Consider the following 18300-nt stretch of genomic DNA (forward strand, 5'->3'; position numbering starts at 1 on the left):
TAAGTCCGGACACTATAAAACTCTTAGAGGAAAACATAGGAAGAACACTCTTTGACATAAATCACAGCAAGATCTTTTTTGATCCACCTCCTAGAGCAATGGAAATAAAACAAAAATAAACATATGGAACCTAATGAAATTTAAACACTTTTGCAAAGCAAAGGAAACTACAAACAAGATGAAAAGACAACCCTTAGAATGGGAGAAAATATTTGCAAACAAATCAACGGACAAAGGATTAATCTCCAAAATATATAAACAGCTCATGCAGCTCAATACTCAAAAAACAAACAACGCAATCCAAAAATGGGCAGAAGACCTAAATAGACATTTCTCCAAAGAAGACATACAGATGGCCAAGAAGCAGGTGAAAAGCTGCTCAACATCACTAATTATTAAAGAAATGCAAATCAAAGCTACTATGAGGTATCACCTCACACCAGTTAGAATGGGCATCTTCAGAAAATCTAGAAACAACAAATGCTGGAGAGGGTGTGGAGAAAAGGGAACCCTCTTGCACTGTTGGTGGGAATGTAAATTGATACAGCCACTATGGAGAACAGTATGGAGGTTCCTCAAAAAACTAAAAATAGGGCTTCCCTGGTGGTGCAGTGGTGGAGAGTCTGCCTGCCAATGTAGGGCACACGGGTTCGTGCCCCGGTCTGGGAAGGTCCCACATGCCGTTGAGTGGCTAGGCCCATGAGCCATGGCCTCTGAGCCTGCGTGTCTGGAGCCTGTGCTCCGCAATGGGAGAGGCCACAACAGTGAGAGGTCCGCGTTCCGGGGGGAAAAAAAAAAGAAAGAAAACTAAAAATAGAACTACCATACGATCCAGCAATCCCACTATTGGGCATATGCCCAGGGAAAACCATAATTCAAAAAGACACATGCACCCCAATGTTCATTGCAGCGCTATTTACAATAGCCAGGTCATGGAAGCAACTTAAATGCCCATCAACAGACAAATGGATAAAGAAGAAGTGGTACATATATACAATGGAATATTACTCAGCCATGAATAGGAACAAAATTAGGTCATTTGTAGAGACGTGGATGGTCTAGAGACTGTCATACAGAGTGAAATAAGTCAGAGAGAGAAAAACAAATATCACATATTAATGCATATATGTGGAACCTAGAAAAATGGTATAGATGAACCAGTTTGCAGGGCAGAAATTGAGACACAGAAGTAGAGAACAAACGTATGGACACCAAGGGGGGAAAGCAGTGGGGGGTGGCGGTGGGTGTGTGCTGAATTGGGAGATTGGGATTGACATGTATACACTGATGTGTATAAAACAGATGACTAATAAGAACCTGCTGTATAAAAAAATAAAATAAAATTCGAAAAAAAAAGAATATGACCAGATGTAGGATGCCTAGAGGGAGACTGGGAGACAGGAAAGAGAGCTGTCTGCCAGAGTGGTGAGTTCTGAATAAACCATTGTTAGCCAATACTGGAAAGCTATTTTATATATATATATATGTATATATATAGGGGACTTCATGGTAAGCAAATTGAATATACTCATTTATGTCAGCTCCCTAGTGAAATGCTACTAATAAAGATAAAATAGTTTAAAATTGTAAACACACAAGGATGAAAAGAACAGAAGAGACAAGAGCAGGTAATAGAGTCGACAACATTTTAGAAGATCACAGCAATAAATGAGTGATAAACTGAGTTGGCAGAATGGACAAAACTAAAACCTAAAGCCTTCAAGAAGCAATGCAGTTCTAGCCACAGAACTCCAGAAGATCTTAGGATTTGGAGTTATCAGGTACCTCATAGAGTGTAGGGTAAGGAATAAGTCTAAGAACAGGAGGATTAGTTGAAAGTCTATAGAAAGAGAATTAAGACTCCCAGTTCACTCACCACTCTGCATAGCCAAGCAACTACCCCAGCACACAGCCCAGTGGGAGACTGGAGGTTTACTTTCTGAAGAAAATCAAACCCAAGAAGCTTTGGACTCTGAACTGCCTGGTATACTGGGGCAAGAAGTAAGACGCCTTACTAAAAACAAGGGGATTCAGTGAAAGTCCTACATACCAACACTGAATTCCCCAACTGCTTTTTCCTGCTTAACTCCCAAAATGGGATCCAGATTATACCCCTAGCCAGAAGGTTGGAGGATGCTCTCTGGAAAAAAACAGTCCGAGCAATGATAGCTGCTGGATTGGCATGTCCCCCACAGAAAGGGCTCACCCACTCATTCTACAGTGAAGTCCCCAGTCAGCAAGCAATGTCAATACACAGACTGTCCGATCAGCTTTTTAAAGTCTCATTCATAAAGAAGAATTGACAACCAAAGATTACTGCACATTAAAGAAAGTCTCTTTTTTTTTAAAGTCTGAAACAAACAGAAAAAGAAAGAAACCCAAAAGTAACAGAAAATGGAGGAGACAAAAAATGAAAATAACAATAATAATGATAATAGAAAATAATCGGAATTAGAGGATAAGAGTTTTATACTGAAAGGACTCACTGGCAAGGTACACAAAGGCAAAATAAACAAATGGGACTACATCAGACTAAAAATATTTTGCACAACATAGGAAACTATCAACAAAATGAAAAGGCTGCCTACTGAATGGGAGAAGATATTTGCAAGTGATATATCTGATAAGGAGTTAGTGTCCAAAATATACAAAGAACTCAGACAACTCAAAATCAAAAAAACAACCAACCGGATTAAAAAATGGACAGAGGACCTGAGTAGACATTTTCCCAAAGAAGACACAGAGATGGCCCATAGACACATGAAAAGATGCTCAACATCACTAACCACCAGGGAAATGCAAATCCAAACCACAATGTGGAGAAAGGGAACCCTTGTGCACTGTTGGCGCAACCACTACGGAAAACAGTATTGGAGGCTCTTCAAAAAAATGAAAAATAGAACTACCACACAATCCAGCAATTCCAAGTCTGGTATTTTTCCAAAGAAAACAAAAACACTAATTTGAAAAGATGTATGCACCCCTATGTTCATTGCTGCATTATTCACAATAGCCAAGATATGGAAGCAACCTAAGTGCCCATCAATAGATGAATGGATAAAGACGATGTGGGGTATACACGCACGTGCACGTGCATACATATATACATTGGAATATTACTCAGCCATAAAAGAACAAAATCTTGCCATTTGCAATAACATGGATAGACCTAGAGGGTATTATGCTAAGTGAAATAAGTCAGACAGCGAAAGACAAATACTATATGATTTCACTTATATGTGGAATCTAAAAAAAAAACAAATGAACAAACATAACAAAACAGAAATAGAGTCAGAGCTACAAAGAACAAACAGGTGCTTGCCAGAGGAAGGCCAGTATGTGGGGGAAGGAGTGAAATAGGTGAGGGTAATTAAGAGATACAAACTTTCAGTTGCAAAACAGATGAGCCACAAGGATGACGTGTACAGTGTGGGGAATACAGTTAGTGATAGTGTAATATCTTTGTATGGTGACAGATGGTAACTAGACATTGTGGTGATCACTTTGTAATGTATAGAAATAATCGAATCACTGTGTTTTGCACCAGGAACTAACATAGTGTTGTAGGTCAGTTATACTTCAAAAACAAACTCATAGAAAGAGAGATCAGATTTCTGGTTACTAGAGGTAGGGGTGAGATGGGAGGGTGGGAATTGGGTGAAGGTAGTCAAAAGGTACAAACTTCCAGTTATAAGATAAGTAAGCACTAGGGATGTAATATATACCATGTTTAATATAATTAACACTGTTGTGTGTTATATATGAAAGTTAAGAGAGTAAATTTTAAGAGTCCCCATCACAAGGAAAAAAATTTTTTTCTTTAATTTTGTGTCTATGTGACATGATGGATGTTCTCTAAACTTATTGTGGTAATCATTTCATGATGTATGTAAGTCAAATCATTATGCAGTACACCTTTAACTTATACAGAGCCGTATGTCAGTTATATCTCAATAAAACTGGAAGGAAATAAAACAAGAACAAAGGACTCACTGAAGTGAGATCAAAACAGTGAAGAAAAAACGACCCAAACAAAAGCTTATCACTGTGAAATTTCTGAATACTGAGGTTAAAGAATAAAATCCTAAAAGCTTCCAGAGACAGGAATCAGCTCACACACAAAGGATCAGGAATCAGAATGTTATCTGGTTTCTCAGTTGCTATATGCAAAGTTAAATGACAGTGAAACGATACTTCAGAAATTCCAAAGGAAAAATCATTTCAGTCTTGAATTTTATATGCAAGGAAACTATCATTCAAGTGTGAGAATGGAATAAAGGTATTTTTAAATATTCAAGGTGTTAAAAAAGATACCTCTCATGTGGCCCTTTCCCAGAAAGCTGTTATAGAATATGCTCCACCAAAATGAGGCAGTAAATCAAGAAAGAAGTGATGAGATCTAGGAAACAAGAGCCTCAGCACAGAAGTACCGCTGGCCCTCTGTATCCACTGATGCAAAACCCTGGATGTGGAGGGTTGACTATGTTCGTTGTACATTCAACACCATTTTATATGAGGGACTTAAACATCTACAGAGTTTGGTGTCTGCAGGGGCTCCTGGAGCTGATCCCCTGGGGATACAGGGGGATGACTGTAAACAGAATTTCCAGGATTATGGTGAAAGAAAGTTCTAGGAAGGTAACAATGGAACCAGCCTAGAGAGCAGCCTGTTCAGATTAGAGCGGAGAGAAGGGTGCTTCAGGAAACAATCTCCAAGCGGGGAAATGGGCTTGATAGATTATATGGTGTCTTTAATCAGATTGGGAAGGATTTAAGGTTTTGTCCTAATTGGGGGAAAATCTAGTGATAGGTACGTGGATACTCAACAAGTAGTACTATCCACAAGGTAGGTACTCAACAAGTGGGGAAAATGGTAATTATCACTTCAGGAGAAACAAACAAAAGGGCAAAAAAGGAATAGTACACTATATGGCTTAGCAGTGAACAGTATTATTGTAGGTATAAGGTAAACACTAAATATTGATTTAACAAAAAATGTTATATTCAAAAATAATTGAATAGCTTGAGAGGATGAGAAGTGTATTTGGGAGAGTGGAGAGTTAAATCCTCATAGTTAATAAGAAGTCAGTAGGTAATGTATAGGGATAAGGAGATAAAATGTGCTAAGAAAAGAGCTCAGTTCTCATTTTACATAGCACGAACATAGTAGATGATGTCTAAGCGAGGGGGAAAGAGTAAGAAATATCAATATAAGTGTATTATTCAGAAATATGACGGTAAAGAAGAAACAACTAAAAGTGGTCGCTACTGAAGAGCAAAGAACTGATGCTTTTCCATTGTAAGCCTTTCCAGTAGGTTAGACTTAAAACAGTACGTGTACTTTATTTTAAAATTTTAATATATTCTTATTATGTATGAATTTCTATTTTAGTTCTGTATGTTCAAAGTTAAGAGGGCTACATGATAGAAAGAATTCAGACTTGTTATTGAGAGGTTCTAGCCTTGGCTTTGGCCCTTATCAGCTTTGAGACCTTGGGCAGGACACTTGTCTTACTGAGTCTTAGTTTCTTCATTTATGAAAGGATGGAGGTTGGAAAAGATAGTCTCCATGATCTCTTTAATCTAGATATCCCAAGAGTCTATGATAAAGATAATAATGCTATACAACAAATGAAGAGTTAAGACTTGGGTGGAGGCTTGAAATTCCCAGTTTCCTTTTTTAGTTGAAATCAGACTTGGAGAGAAATTTTCACTGTGGTCTCTGAAAAGAATTCAACACCCACCTTCCATTGTGGAGCCTGGGGCAGGCAGTTGACCACGTACTGGCTCAGGGACACATAGCTTAGTGTTATTTTAGTATGGGGTCATTTTATTTTTTTTGATATTTAATATTTTTCAGTATGAATCACAGGTGAAGTTTTCATGCCATGTGTAAACAATTTCACTTTTTTATTGAAACAATGAATTCAGGAATGTCATATTGGGATGTCAGCCATTTTATCAATGTGTGGAAAAAATGCTTTTATATTAATATAAGAAATGATGTCATTTAATATGGAGGAGATCTCATAATTCAAGGTCAGCAAATCTCAGGAGGTGATTTAGGTCACCAAGCTAGCTTTGGAAAAGGAAAAGAATGTTTTCCCTTTGTCTTCTCAAGATTTTGTTTTTTTGGTTTTTTTCAACCAATTTTCGGGTAGCTGGTGTAAGTGGCATGGTTGTGAAAAGGAGACTCTGACTAATAATGTCTTTGCCATTGAAACGTGGCTTTGGAGAATTTCCTTGCTTTTTCTCTCAGCTTCAGTTTTCCCATCTGCACAAGAAAACGATTAGCTTAAATAATATTCAAGATACCTTTTAGCTTTAACATTCTATGTTTCTGCCTCCTTATTTTATGTGTGTATTCAGACCATTCAAGAGACCTGATTAGGTTTGGGGGTTTCTTTTCAAAGTTCAGTGTAGTGAGAGTGAACTTTTTCTCTGTTAAATATCACTCACACTTAAGTGAAAAGTCAATAGAGTACTAGATACAAACAAAAGAAAACTTACTTTTTCTGTTGATAGTGGTTTAATTTTTTTAAAAGAGGAAAATATTTAAAAGTTTAACTTAGCCACTTTTAAATTAGGTGCTAGAAAAGTAAAACTTCAATACAGATGACCCTTCATATCTGTACATCAGTATGCAGTTTACAGAGTCCTTTCCTCATATATATCATGTCATTTGAAAAATACATTTCTGCAGGGCTGTGTTGTATACTTACTGTGTATTTGATGCTGTGTGTGTGAGCGTGTGTATGAATATGCACATATCCTTACCTCGGGTCTCTATTATGTTTAGTGAAGGAAGCAAACGGTCTTCAGAGACAAAATGAGAGGAGACGGGAACAGACAGATTAAAACCATTTAGTAGGTTACCCAAGGCACATAGAAGGACACATAATTTTAGAAAATCAGCCTCTAGCAGAAATAAGTAAAGCTAAGAGCAGATCTTGCCCACAGGCCATAGTTTCCTCATACTAGCTCTATAGCTCTCTACTCTGGTCCTAGAGAAAGAGGAAAGTTAGAGGCACAAGAGAAATAACATAAAGCACAGCCTCTGTCAAAAGTGACTTGCTGTTTGTTTAGTAAGCATTGACTGAGCGCTAGCACTGTGTCAGACACTTGGGGATCAGAGATGGATACAGCATGACCCTTGTTCTTGATTCTACAAAGGGAAAAGGGTCCGTGTAAAAAGGGCTGAATGTGCTCAGAGTGTGTAATACCACCGTTCAGTCCCTAAAATGAAATACTGGTTTTATGGTATATGTCCCTGGAGTTGATGTTAGCAAACTCTACAGGGGTCTTGGAAATAATCCTGATTCCACAGTTGGTGGTTCTTAGTCTTCTCCAACGTTAGAGGGCAAGGGAGCAGGAAATGAGGAGGCTACCTTTAAACACCATCCAAAAAGTGAGGTTGATGATGTTGGGATCATACACTCACATTTCCTCTTTCAGCATTTAAAATGGGGGCGGGGGGAGAGGGACTTGTTCAGTGAATCATGTTTGGGAAGCATTGCCTAGTATCTGCCAAAATTTCTTTTAATTCTGTTTTTCCACCTTTGCAGCTAAGATATCAACATGGACTAGGGACTCCAGACTTGAGGCAAACCCTCCCTAACCTGAAAAACTTCATGGAGCACGGACTAATGGTCAGGTGGTGAGTACCTTTCTCTCTCATACCCAGAAACTGCAATGTGGATAATAATCCTGAGAAACTTGCCTGACTTCCACATCGCTCCACAACTTCCTTCTGGGTTTTCTTCTGTAATAAGATATCTGAAGAAAAGGAAAGGCAGCCATCATACTTGTGTGGGTCTAAGCTCCAGTCTGGCTAAGAGGGCGAAGCACCCACGAAGGGGGGTGAGTTCAAAGAGGTGCTGTTTGGACATGGGAAGGTTGGCGGGACAAGGAATCCTTGAGAGCTTGGCTGAAGCAGAGACTAGAGGATAGCCATGTGATTCGTAAAAGGGGGACATGGAGCCCCCAGGACTTTTCCAAAGAACAAGCGAAGGACAGAATAAGCATCAGGATCAGTGGTTGTGAGAGTGAAGGGAAGAAAGCACACAAGGAATAGGTCAGGCTGTCAGGACCTAGTCTGAGACCAAGAGACACACACATGCTGGAACGTTTCTCACATGTGATGTCAGTGCCTGTTGTGCCATGAGGGCAAGCTGCTGCCTAAAAGTGCTTCGTCAGGATGGACAAGACCCTCTTCCAAAGACAAGCGGAGAGGGAAAGTGATGCAAAGAAAACATTAGATGATTCGTTCGACTTAAATAGATGGAAAGCTGTTGGCTCAAGTCATTTAGTAATTCGAATCCTTGGGTGATGGGCAATGACTTACAAAATCACATGAATTCATATCAGGCCTTTAGTTAGACAACTGGGAATAGCATGGTTTCTTCTAAAGAGCACTGGCTTCTGATCCCAGATCTTTTTTGATTTCCTATGTGAATTTTTGTTTTTTTAAGTTTTGAGATTCCTTTATTCAAGCCAAATTGTTCAACCTTTATCACAGTGTAACACCCTATTTGAAAAACCTCAAATAAATAAGTTATCCATGTAGCCTTGCCATTTCAATTTTCTGATTTGCTGTGTGGATTTAAACTCCTGCCTCTCTGAAACGTATTTCCTCATCTGTAATCCCTGCTCTGCTCATCTCACTGGTTTGTGGTGAGGATGAAGTGAGATGGTAGGTGGAGAAGTAATTTGTGGGGAGGAAAGTACAAGCATAGTTTCAGTTTCTTCTGTGTCATCAAGATAGGCCTTGAGGAGAACAAGAAAGTGGCATCTATGATTTACCTTTGACGTTTTCTGTTTCTGTCTCATGATCTTCAAAATGCAAATTCTGGATGTCTTGACTTTAGATAGGACTTCTGTTAAGCAAATACACAATTGTTTAAAAAAATTCTACTCAGAATATCAAAATAATTATAAAAAATTCGTGTTGATATGGACCTGTATGCCCTGAGGAATGAGGTCTAGGAACTGAGTTTTAATGTAAAACAATAATAGTAATGATAAGAATAATTTAAAAAGTGAGCTAGCAGGCATGTATTTAACATTGTCAGTGTAAAGTTCCGTGATAGGTACTCTGGAGGTAACGAGGTATAAGGCTTAAGCCCTACCTTCAAGGGATTTGTCATCTAGTTGGAAACAAGGTATATAATTCATGAAAGGTTTTATAACACAAATGGTAAATAACTTAAAATGATCAAAAAAAGAGGCAACTCACAGCACCACCTGATTAATCAACTAAAATGAATCTTGTTCAGTACAGACAGCAGATTGTCCCAGTGTCATTTATTGAAGACTCTTTTGTCCACTGTTGATAACGCCGATCTCTTTCATGCATCAAGTTCACTTACACACAGATCTGTTTCCAGGCTCCCTATTCTGCTTCATCGTTTTATTGTCTATCTATAGGCTAGTACCACATTTTTAATTAATATAAGGTGTAATTTCTATAAGTCTTATTGAGGTTTGAGTATCTCTCTTCCCTCTGACATTTGGAACCACTTGAGAGAGGAGATACAAGAGACAGACTAATAGGAGTCAAAATGTCAGTTTTATTACTGATAAAGCTGCATTTTCCAAGTGGCTTTAGATGTATAATAAAAGGGCTTGCAAAGACATCACTCAAAATTAAACTTACTTTTGCAGTCACGATGTGAACTGGAGAACCTCAGGCTTTCCCCGCAGAGGCAGGCCCTTAACTATACTATAGAGGGTTGTCAGGTGACTCCTCCAAGAACCCAGATGGGGCTAAGCCAAGAATAGCCAGGTTTTATTTTTCCCTCTAAATTCACTGATTAGAAAAGGCCCTCCTCCTCTTAAGAGCGAGTGGGAGGATGGAGAGAGGCCAGGAGCGTTACTCTTTAAATCATGTTCCTTCATAGCAAGGGAAAAGGAAGATTTCCCCAACTTTCTTGATATCTGGTCGGGTGAGGCTCCTACTTACGATCCTTCTTCAGAACTCTTCTGGCTTTTCTGGACTTACGAACTGTATCTGAGTGATTTGACAGCTGTATGATATTCTTTCTAACTGTGAACATGGTATCTCTTTTTATGCTTTGTTTTTTAAACATACCTCAGTGAAGTTTTAAAATTTTCTTCATAAAGATCTTACACATCTTTTATTAGATACTTAGTCCTAGGTAGCTTACCATTTTGGTTACTGTTATAAATTTTTTTATTACATCATCCAACTTTTTTGTGGCTAGTATGCAGGACTACTACTGATTTTTGTATTTTGAGAATGTATCCAGCAGCCTTGCTAACATTAATTACAATGGTTTATCTTAGATTCTCTCGGATTTTTCTGTGGGTACGATCATATTTTTTTAGTGAATGATGGTGTTGTTTCTTCCTATTTTTACAACTTTTATTACTTTTTCTTGTCCTTTGTTTTATTATGGAAGAGGAGCAGCAATAGTGGATATCCTTGTCTTATTCCTGACTTTAAAGAGAATGCTTCTTTTCACCACTAAGTATTATATTTATTGCAAGTTTGGATAGATATTATTTATTAGCAAAAGGAAGTTTCTTTCTATTCCCAGTTCACTAAGAGTTGCTTTTTATAAAATCATAAATGTGTATATTTTGGATTTTATAAAATGCTTATTATGTTTATTGAGATAACACTATATTCTTCTTTCTTGTGTTAATAACTAGTAATACATTTTCTGATGTTAAATTATCTTTGCCTCCTGGGCTATAATCTGCTTGGTTGTGATGAATTATTTTTTGTATATTGTTGGATTCGATTTGCTGATTTACTTTTTTTTTTAAGCTTATTTTATTGAAGTATAGCTGATTTATAATGTTGTGTTAGTTTCTGCTTTACAGCAAAGTGATTCAGTTATACATATATATATACATTATTTTTCATATTCTTTTCCATTATGGTTTATCACACAGGATGTTGAATATAGTTCCCTGTGCTATACAGTAGGACATTGTTGTTTATCCATTCTATATATAGTAGTTTGCATCTGCTAATCCCAAACTCCCAATCCATCCCTCCCTTACCCCCATCCCCCTTGGCAACCACAAGTTTGTTCTCTATGTCTGTGAGTCTGTTTGTTTCATAGATAAGTTCATTTGTGTCATATGTCAGATTCTACATATAAGTGATGTCATATGGTATTTGTCTTTCTCTTTCTTACTTCACTTAGTATGATAATCTGTAGGTCCATCCACGTTGCTGCAAATGGCATTATCTCATTCTTTTTTATGGCTGTGTAGTATTCCATTATAGATACAGGTATAGCTGTATAGATCGTATCTTTTGTTTTTAAATTTTATTGGCATATAGTTGATTTACAATGCTGTGTTAGTTTCAGGAGTACAGCATAGTGATTCAGTTATACATATACACATATTCATTCTTTTTCAGATTCTTTTCCCATATAGGTTATTACAGAATACTGAGTAGAGTTCCCTGTGCTATACAGTAGGTCCTTGTTGGTTATCTATTTTATATATAGTAGTGTGTGTTTGTTAATCCCAACCTCCTAATTTATCTCTCCCCCACTATGTTTCTTCTTTGGTAACCATTAGTTGGTTTTTGAGTCTATTATTTTTTAAATTACATGCCATGATTTGCTAATATTTTTAGGATATCTGCCTCTGTAAATGAGATGAGGCTAGCCTGTAATTTTTCTTTCTCATATAATAATCTTTGTCTGATTTTGGTTACAAGGTTGTAACAGCCTCATAAAGTAAATTGAGGCGCTTTCCCTTCTTTTCTATTATTCTTTTCTGTTCTCTGGAACAGTTTATGTAAGATAGGAATTATCTATATCTTGAAGGTCTGAAAAACCTAGTGTTTTTCATTTGTTGAGAGGGAAAGTATAGATTTTTAGCTACTGACTTAATTTTTATGATGATTATGAGTCTATTTATGTTCCGTTTTTCCAGTTCCTCCTTAACATACTCCAGCCTGATTTCAGTTCTATCAATCAGTATACTGAAATACCTCTTATCTAGGTAGGTGTCTAGAACGCTATGTTGCCAAACCCAGCGGCCACTTTTCCATCCTTATCCTACTAGTCTGTATTTAGTGTCATTTGGCCTTGCTGGCCATTCCTGCCTTCTTGAAACATTCTTTCTTGGCTTCCACAATACTACCCTCCCCTGGTTTTCCTCCTTTCAGCTGCACTTTTTCTGCCTGTTTTTCCTGTTTGTCCTCCTTTTCTTGATCAGTAGATGTGGAGATCTCCATAGTATTCTCCTTTTCTCTCTCTTTCTTCTCATGTGAGCTCATCCACTGCCCCCATTTTGAAAAACATCTATATGCTATGACCCTCCAAGTTATGTTTTCAGCGTAAACCTCTCCTGCAAACTCTGTAGTCAGAGACCTGCTTGACACCTCCCCTTGGAGTGTCACAGGCACCTCAGCCTCAACATCTAAAACTGTCCTTCACCAGGCTTCTTCAGCTCAGCAAATGACACCCTGTCTACCCAGTTGCTCAAACCAGAGAAACATCCTTGATCTCCTTCTTTTCTTCACTCCTCCCTGAGCCAGTCTAGTTCATCAGCAAACCATGTCATCTCTACCCACGAAGTGTACTTCCAACTATCTCTGCTGCCACCATCCCAGTCCAAGTCACCACCTGCTCTTACCCAGACACTGCACCAGTCCAGTTTGTCTCCCTAATTTCACTCTTGTCCCACCTCTGTTCATTCTCCGCAGCAGCCAGAGTGACTTTTTAAAATTTTAGCTATATCTTAATCACTCCCTAGCTTCAGCGGCTAGAGTAAAATCGAAGCCCTTTTCTGTGGTCTCCGACTACCTGCCCCTCCCCCTCCTCTCATGTATAGTCCTATACTGACCTCCTCTTAGCATGAAAAAGCTCTTTCCTGCCTCGTCACACTCACCGTCCTGTCTAGAATGTGCTCTCCCTCTTGCTTCTCTCCCACCACCATCCATCCCTTCATATAGAGGGAACAGTTTTAGAAAAGGCACAGGAGGTTTACTGGCAAATAGACCACTTGGCTAGAGTGCACATTCATTTTAGGAACAGAGAGAATCTGGGTTTTGTGGTACTTAGAGCTTATGCAATTTGGGAACCCTTTCAAGAAAACAATACAAAACTGAAAATACAAAATTAGGGGGAAAAAAGTTAATATTTTAAGTGAGAAACAAGATCACAACAAATTACTGGAACTTTAGAGATCAGATCCCTTTCCCTTTCTTCTGTGATCTCTTTAGACAATTTACCCAAAATGCTTCCTCACTGCAACCTGACTGTCCTTTCCCTCCTAAAACACCGTCATTTCCAGCAACTCTCATTTCTGAGGTTCAGATAAATTAAATGACTTTCCAGGGACTTCCCTGGTGGTGCAGTGGTTAAGAATCTGCCTGCCAATGCAGGGGACACGGGTTTGAGCCCTGGTCCGGGAAGATCCCACATGCCGCGGAGCAACTAAGCCCGTGCACCACAACTCCTGAGCCTGCACTCTAGAGCCCACAAGCCACAACTACTTAGCCCACGTGCCACAACTACTGAAGCCTGCATGTCTAGAGCCCGTGCTCCGCAACGAGAGAAGCCACTGCAGTGAGAAGCCCAAGCACCGCAATGAAGAGTAGCCCCCGCTCGCCACAGCTAGAGAAAGCCCACGTGCAACAATGAAGACCCAGCTCAGCCAAAAATAAAATAATTTAAAAAAGAAAATAAATAAATGACTTTCCAAGCATGATTGACCTATGAGCCTATGGCAATAAGACTGGAGTCTAGGTCTCCTGGCACTGACGTAGTAACCCATTAAGCCCCAAACTCACACATTATGTAGTGCCCCTCTGAGCCACTGTACCAAGCACAGTAACACTGAGTGAGTAGTAGGTACCACTTTATGGTGCTGTAATGAAAAGTAGGCTACTGAGACAGATGCAGAGTACCACAAAATGCATGCTACATTACGATCCAAGTAAAGACCACTGTGGAAGCCAGGCTGGAGGTTACAAATCTAAACAAAGCTGGAACAAACACTTTTAGCCTCAGAGGAAACCTCAGAATTTCTGAGAGCAGCCATGAACTGAGGAGTTACCTCCCAAGCCCGTGCTCCTTAGGGCAAAGGGTAAAAAAACTCACGCTCCTAAGGGAGCCTCTTACATCTTTTGTAAAAGAAAACACTTCCAGTTTCTGTGTGATTGTTACCATTCACAGATTGGTCCCTCGTGGACCGTATGTTCTTTTGGTGTCGAGGATTTCAAACTGGCTGTGAGGGTCAGTGCAGTCACTGAATTCCTCCTTATGGTAAAAGCTTCAAAGTTATGTGACAGCTTGTTTTGTTTTGCTTTTCAAAGAAAAGACAATGTGATTAAAATTCCTTTAATGAAGTGATTTTTTTTTCTTTCACATTACAGAATTCTTATCTAATATCAAAGCATCTACCTGATTAATCCTAAAACTATCCCTTTTCCACATGAACGCAGTTACCTGGGGCACAGTTCTCAGCGCTTTATGCTAGTCCTTTCCAAAAGAAGTCTCCTTTTTCTCATCCTTGGATCAGTAACCTCGTTGTAACTGCCAAGCAACACAATTTTGAAAAGCAGAATTTCAGCTCAGAGGTTGTACTCTTGAATATTTTGGTTAAAAGCCACCAGCATGCCACTTAAACATAGCATTTTTTTCTTTCTTTTACTACTAACTACAAAGTGGTCCAAGATTCCAGTTGACAAGCGCATGCACAGCTGATGCTGGTGCTGAATTATGGTCAGGGGAGAATGTACGCCCAAGGCGCTGCTTGATGGCTGCCAGTGAGACGATAAGTTTAGAACTGAGAGGAAGAGATTACGTGCTGTGTGGCTGTGAATGGGCTGTGCGCCGGGGCCCCCGCATGCAGGTCCCGGGACAGCACCTCCACCCTCTCTCACCCCAGCTCACCTGACCTCGAGACATGCCCCGCTCATTTCTGACCTCAGTTCTTTTCTCAGACAAGTTCCCACCACCTAGAATCGCCTGCTTCTGCCTCTGCCCTCTCCAAACGTCGCTCTCACTTCAAGATCCAGTTCATGTCCTACCTCATTCATTCACTCACTCAGCAGGTGCAGAGGTAACACGTCCTCCCTCCGTAGCTTAAGTTCACTTCTCCACCAAGTCTTACCCACTAGGCTTTTGAGCAGCAATGAGCAGGCAGTGAAATAGGAACAAACAATATGTAATAGACAGCAGCAAGTATGAGTACAGAAGAAAGGTGGATAAGTTATTTGGAACATTCTGAGGATGTCATTTACTTCCTGGTGTGAGGGGTGTGGGTGAAATTGGACGAGCCTTCACTAAGAAGATGGCATTTAGTGGACCTGGAGCACAAGGAGAATTGGGGTGTGTGAAGACTGGGGTGTAGGCCAGAGTAGGAAGCCGTTGCCCAGTTGTAAAGAGCATGTAAGACTACAGGTTTGAATACCAACTCTCCCACTCACTGTCTCTGTGACTTCAGGCAAGTTTAAGCTCTCAGCTTAAATTTCTCTGTAAAATGGAGATAATAGTGCGTACCTGATAAAGTTGATATAAAGATTAAATATGTAAACACTTAGCATACTTCCCGGCACATAGTAGTACTCAATAAATGGTAAGTATTATAAATATGTAATAGATAAGAGAATCATAGTTATTATCTCTGTTTTAAAAATTAAGTCCATTCTTTATTATAGGTATTTTGTTTTTCCCTTAAAATCTACAGTCTTCTCCTTACAGATAGGTATAGAACATGGTTCTTGGTCACATTTTTAATAATGGCTCATGCTGCCTTGTACGTTAGTGGTACAAAATATTCACCATCACCCTTCCACTTTTCCCCAAGTCCTTTATATGACCCTTCTGAAGCCTTAGAGATAAGTACCCTACAAATCTATTTGCCTACCTACTTTTTTTGGTACCTACCTTCTTTGGTAACTCTCACCTCTAGTGAGAAGCTATGTAAAATAAAAGTTTCTTATTTGTAGAATTTTCCATGTTTTTATTTAAGCTTCTAGCAACCCTGTGAAGGAGGCAGGGCAAGGATGATGATTACTATATTACAGGTCAGAAAACTGAGACTTAGAAATATGAAGTATTTGCCAAGATCACATGATAATAAGTGATGGAACTGGGACCAGAAACCCAGATTGTCTGACTCCTAGTTGCATGTTCTTTTTATCATACCAGGCTGCCTCTTATTAGTTAGTGGTCATTCTTTTCCTTCTCTGCCCTTCCCCAGCCCTCCTGTCTCTCTGCCACTGAATTTCTAACACCTATTACCTTCTCCAGGAAAGCCCATCAAAGTCAAATCCAGAAAAATACACTCAAAATCAGGACAGGCAGGTCTGGTGAAGACATTCTTTGTTGCTTATTGTACCCCATTTACTTCAGAGATGTAGGAAACTCATAAGAGTCATAAAACTTAGTGAAGAATTTAAAAACTTTAAGACCAAAGGAAACAAAAATGAGTATATGTTTCAACTCCATTGGTTAAGAAACAAGAAAGCTAAGGGAAGCACATGAGTTGGCTTAAAACATATGTTTGCCCGAATTTCATGTTTTTGTTTTTGTTTTCTCAGAATAAGACATGATAAAAGCAGGATTTCAAAACCATCTTTCCTGCTTTATACATGGAATTTTTTATTCTAAGTTCAGTTTTTACTGACTGTAAAGCTTCACAATTAACAGTGGAAAGAGCACTGAATTTGGGAATCAGAAAACATAGGCTCCAACTTCAGCTCTTTCCTTTAATTTTCATAAACTGTTTTTGAGTATCAGTTTTTTTTTAATGGAGTTAATAGCACCAGCTGTATTTCCCAAGCATAATTGTACAAAACAAATGAGATAATGTCTGTCCAAGTGGTTTAGAAACTAAAAAGGACTATACAAAATATTATTAAGTATTATTCATGCATTTAACAATTCATTAAGGGTCTCCTCTGCATATAGCACTATTCAAGAGATAAAAGAAAATTCGGAAGTGTTAGATTTGCCCTGCCTTTGCTTAGTTGACAGTTGTTTAGTTTATAATCTGAATGAGTACATAAGACAAATATTTTGAAGAACAAGACTTGCAAAAATATTCTCATGCGTTGTTCAGTCTCACTGTTGTGTGGGACTTAAGAGCCTGAGCCCCAGCTTCAGTGGACAGTCCGTTACAATGATGGCGCTCAACCTTGCACTAACTTAACTTGATGTTTTAGGACCAGGTGTGCCGTTTTTATAGAGACCGCATGAATTTCAGTGACCTTAGTGAGAAAACTGAGGAGAAGTATCCTTGGCTGTTCTGCAGCTTGCTGGGATACTTCTGATTCCCTCCAGCGTTTAATGATGCGACTTTGCGAGAAGCAACTAGTGGCTTTATGTAAGGTCATATCATTTCAGTGGTAAAATCTCTAGGTAGTATTTCTGCTGACCTATTTCTGATCTAGTTCTCTATTCCTTTCTATAAATAGAATAAAACTCGATCAAGCTTTTTTGAATGAACAAACGAATAAGAAAGAAAGGAGCTAAGAATTTTGACACATGTTAAGAAAATGGGCTTTCTCAGTCAGTTAAAAATAATGAAAATCTAGAGCAAGTGAGCCAGTCTTTCTATAAAACCAGAAGGTAGTGATATAATAATTCAGCTCTTAAGGCAAACCATCCACCTGTGAAAATGAGACCCTATCCAGCATTAACATTTTTTTAAAGCCTTACTTTTTAAAAGCAGATCTATCTTCTCTCCTTCCCTCCATCATTTGCTCATGCTGAATTCAGAACTAGTCTCTAGCAGGTGACCCCCGAGGGACTTAAAAACCCTGTTGTCTAGCTGACGTTGGTTTTTAAATTTAGATCAAATGACATTGTGTTTGAAGTCTCAAGAGCACTACTTAAGGTAGCTGTATCATATGGGCTTGCCTTTCAGAGTGCTCCTTGCAGGCTGGCATCCTTAATAGGAAAAGTGAAGCCTGGTCAAAAATAAATGAAAAAGAAAGTTTTATTGGAGTTATTTACTCTAAGACAGCTATTTTAGACGGAACCTTGACAAGTCATCTCATTGCCTCCAGACAGGAACACTCAAGGCATATGGGTATCTATAGTATTTTAAATGACCTTGGGGGACGAGGCTCCTTCCATAACTCATTCCAGAGTTTAAACACCCTCGCTTCAGGAAATTCTTCCCTATATTTAACTTACAGGCCCCCTTCTGCGGTTAACACCCATTTCCGCTTTTTTCTGTCCCCAGTCAGGATGGAGAACAGCTGGCCAACATCCTTTGTGTGCTAACCCTCCATCAGTGAGAAAGTCATTTGGGCATCCCTGGGCTGCTTTTCTCAACCTCCAGCAACCAAGT

General features: G+C 39.0%; 1 protein-coding gene across 3 annotated transcripts in view; it reads left to right on the forward strand.

Moving 5' to 3' along the window:
* Window positions 1-18300, forward strand: part of UVRAG (UV radiation resistance associated) — a 317503-nt gene that overhangs the window by 282764 nt on the left and 16439 nt on the right. For 2 of the 3 annotated variants that reach the window (XM_079928279.1, XM_079928280.1), the window contains one exon: window positions 7566-7657. The exons of the other annotated variant lie outside the window; for it this stretch is intronic. In XM_079928279.1, coding sequence (XP_079784405.1) covers window positions 7566-7657 — 92 coding nt within the window. The remainder of the gene's footprint in view (window positions 1-7565; window positions 7658-18300) is intronic. 3 annotated transcript variants of the gene reach the window in all.

The sequence above is a fragment of the Stenella coeruleoalba genome, assembly GCF_951394435.1.
Source record: "Stenella coeruleoalba genome assembly, chromosome: 8".
NCBI classification, from domain to species: domain Eukaryota; kingdom Metazoa; phylum Chordata; class Mammalia; order Artiodactyla; family Delphinidae; genus Stenella; species Stenella coeruleoalba.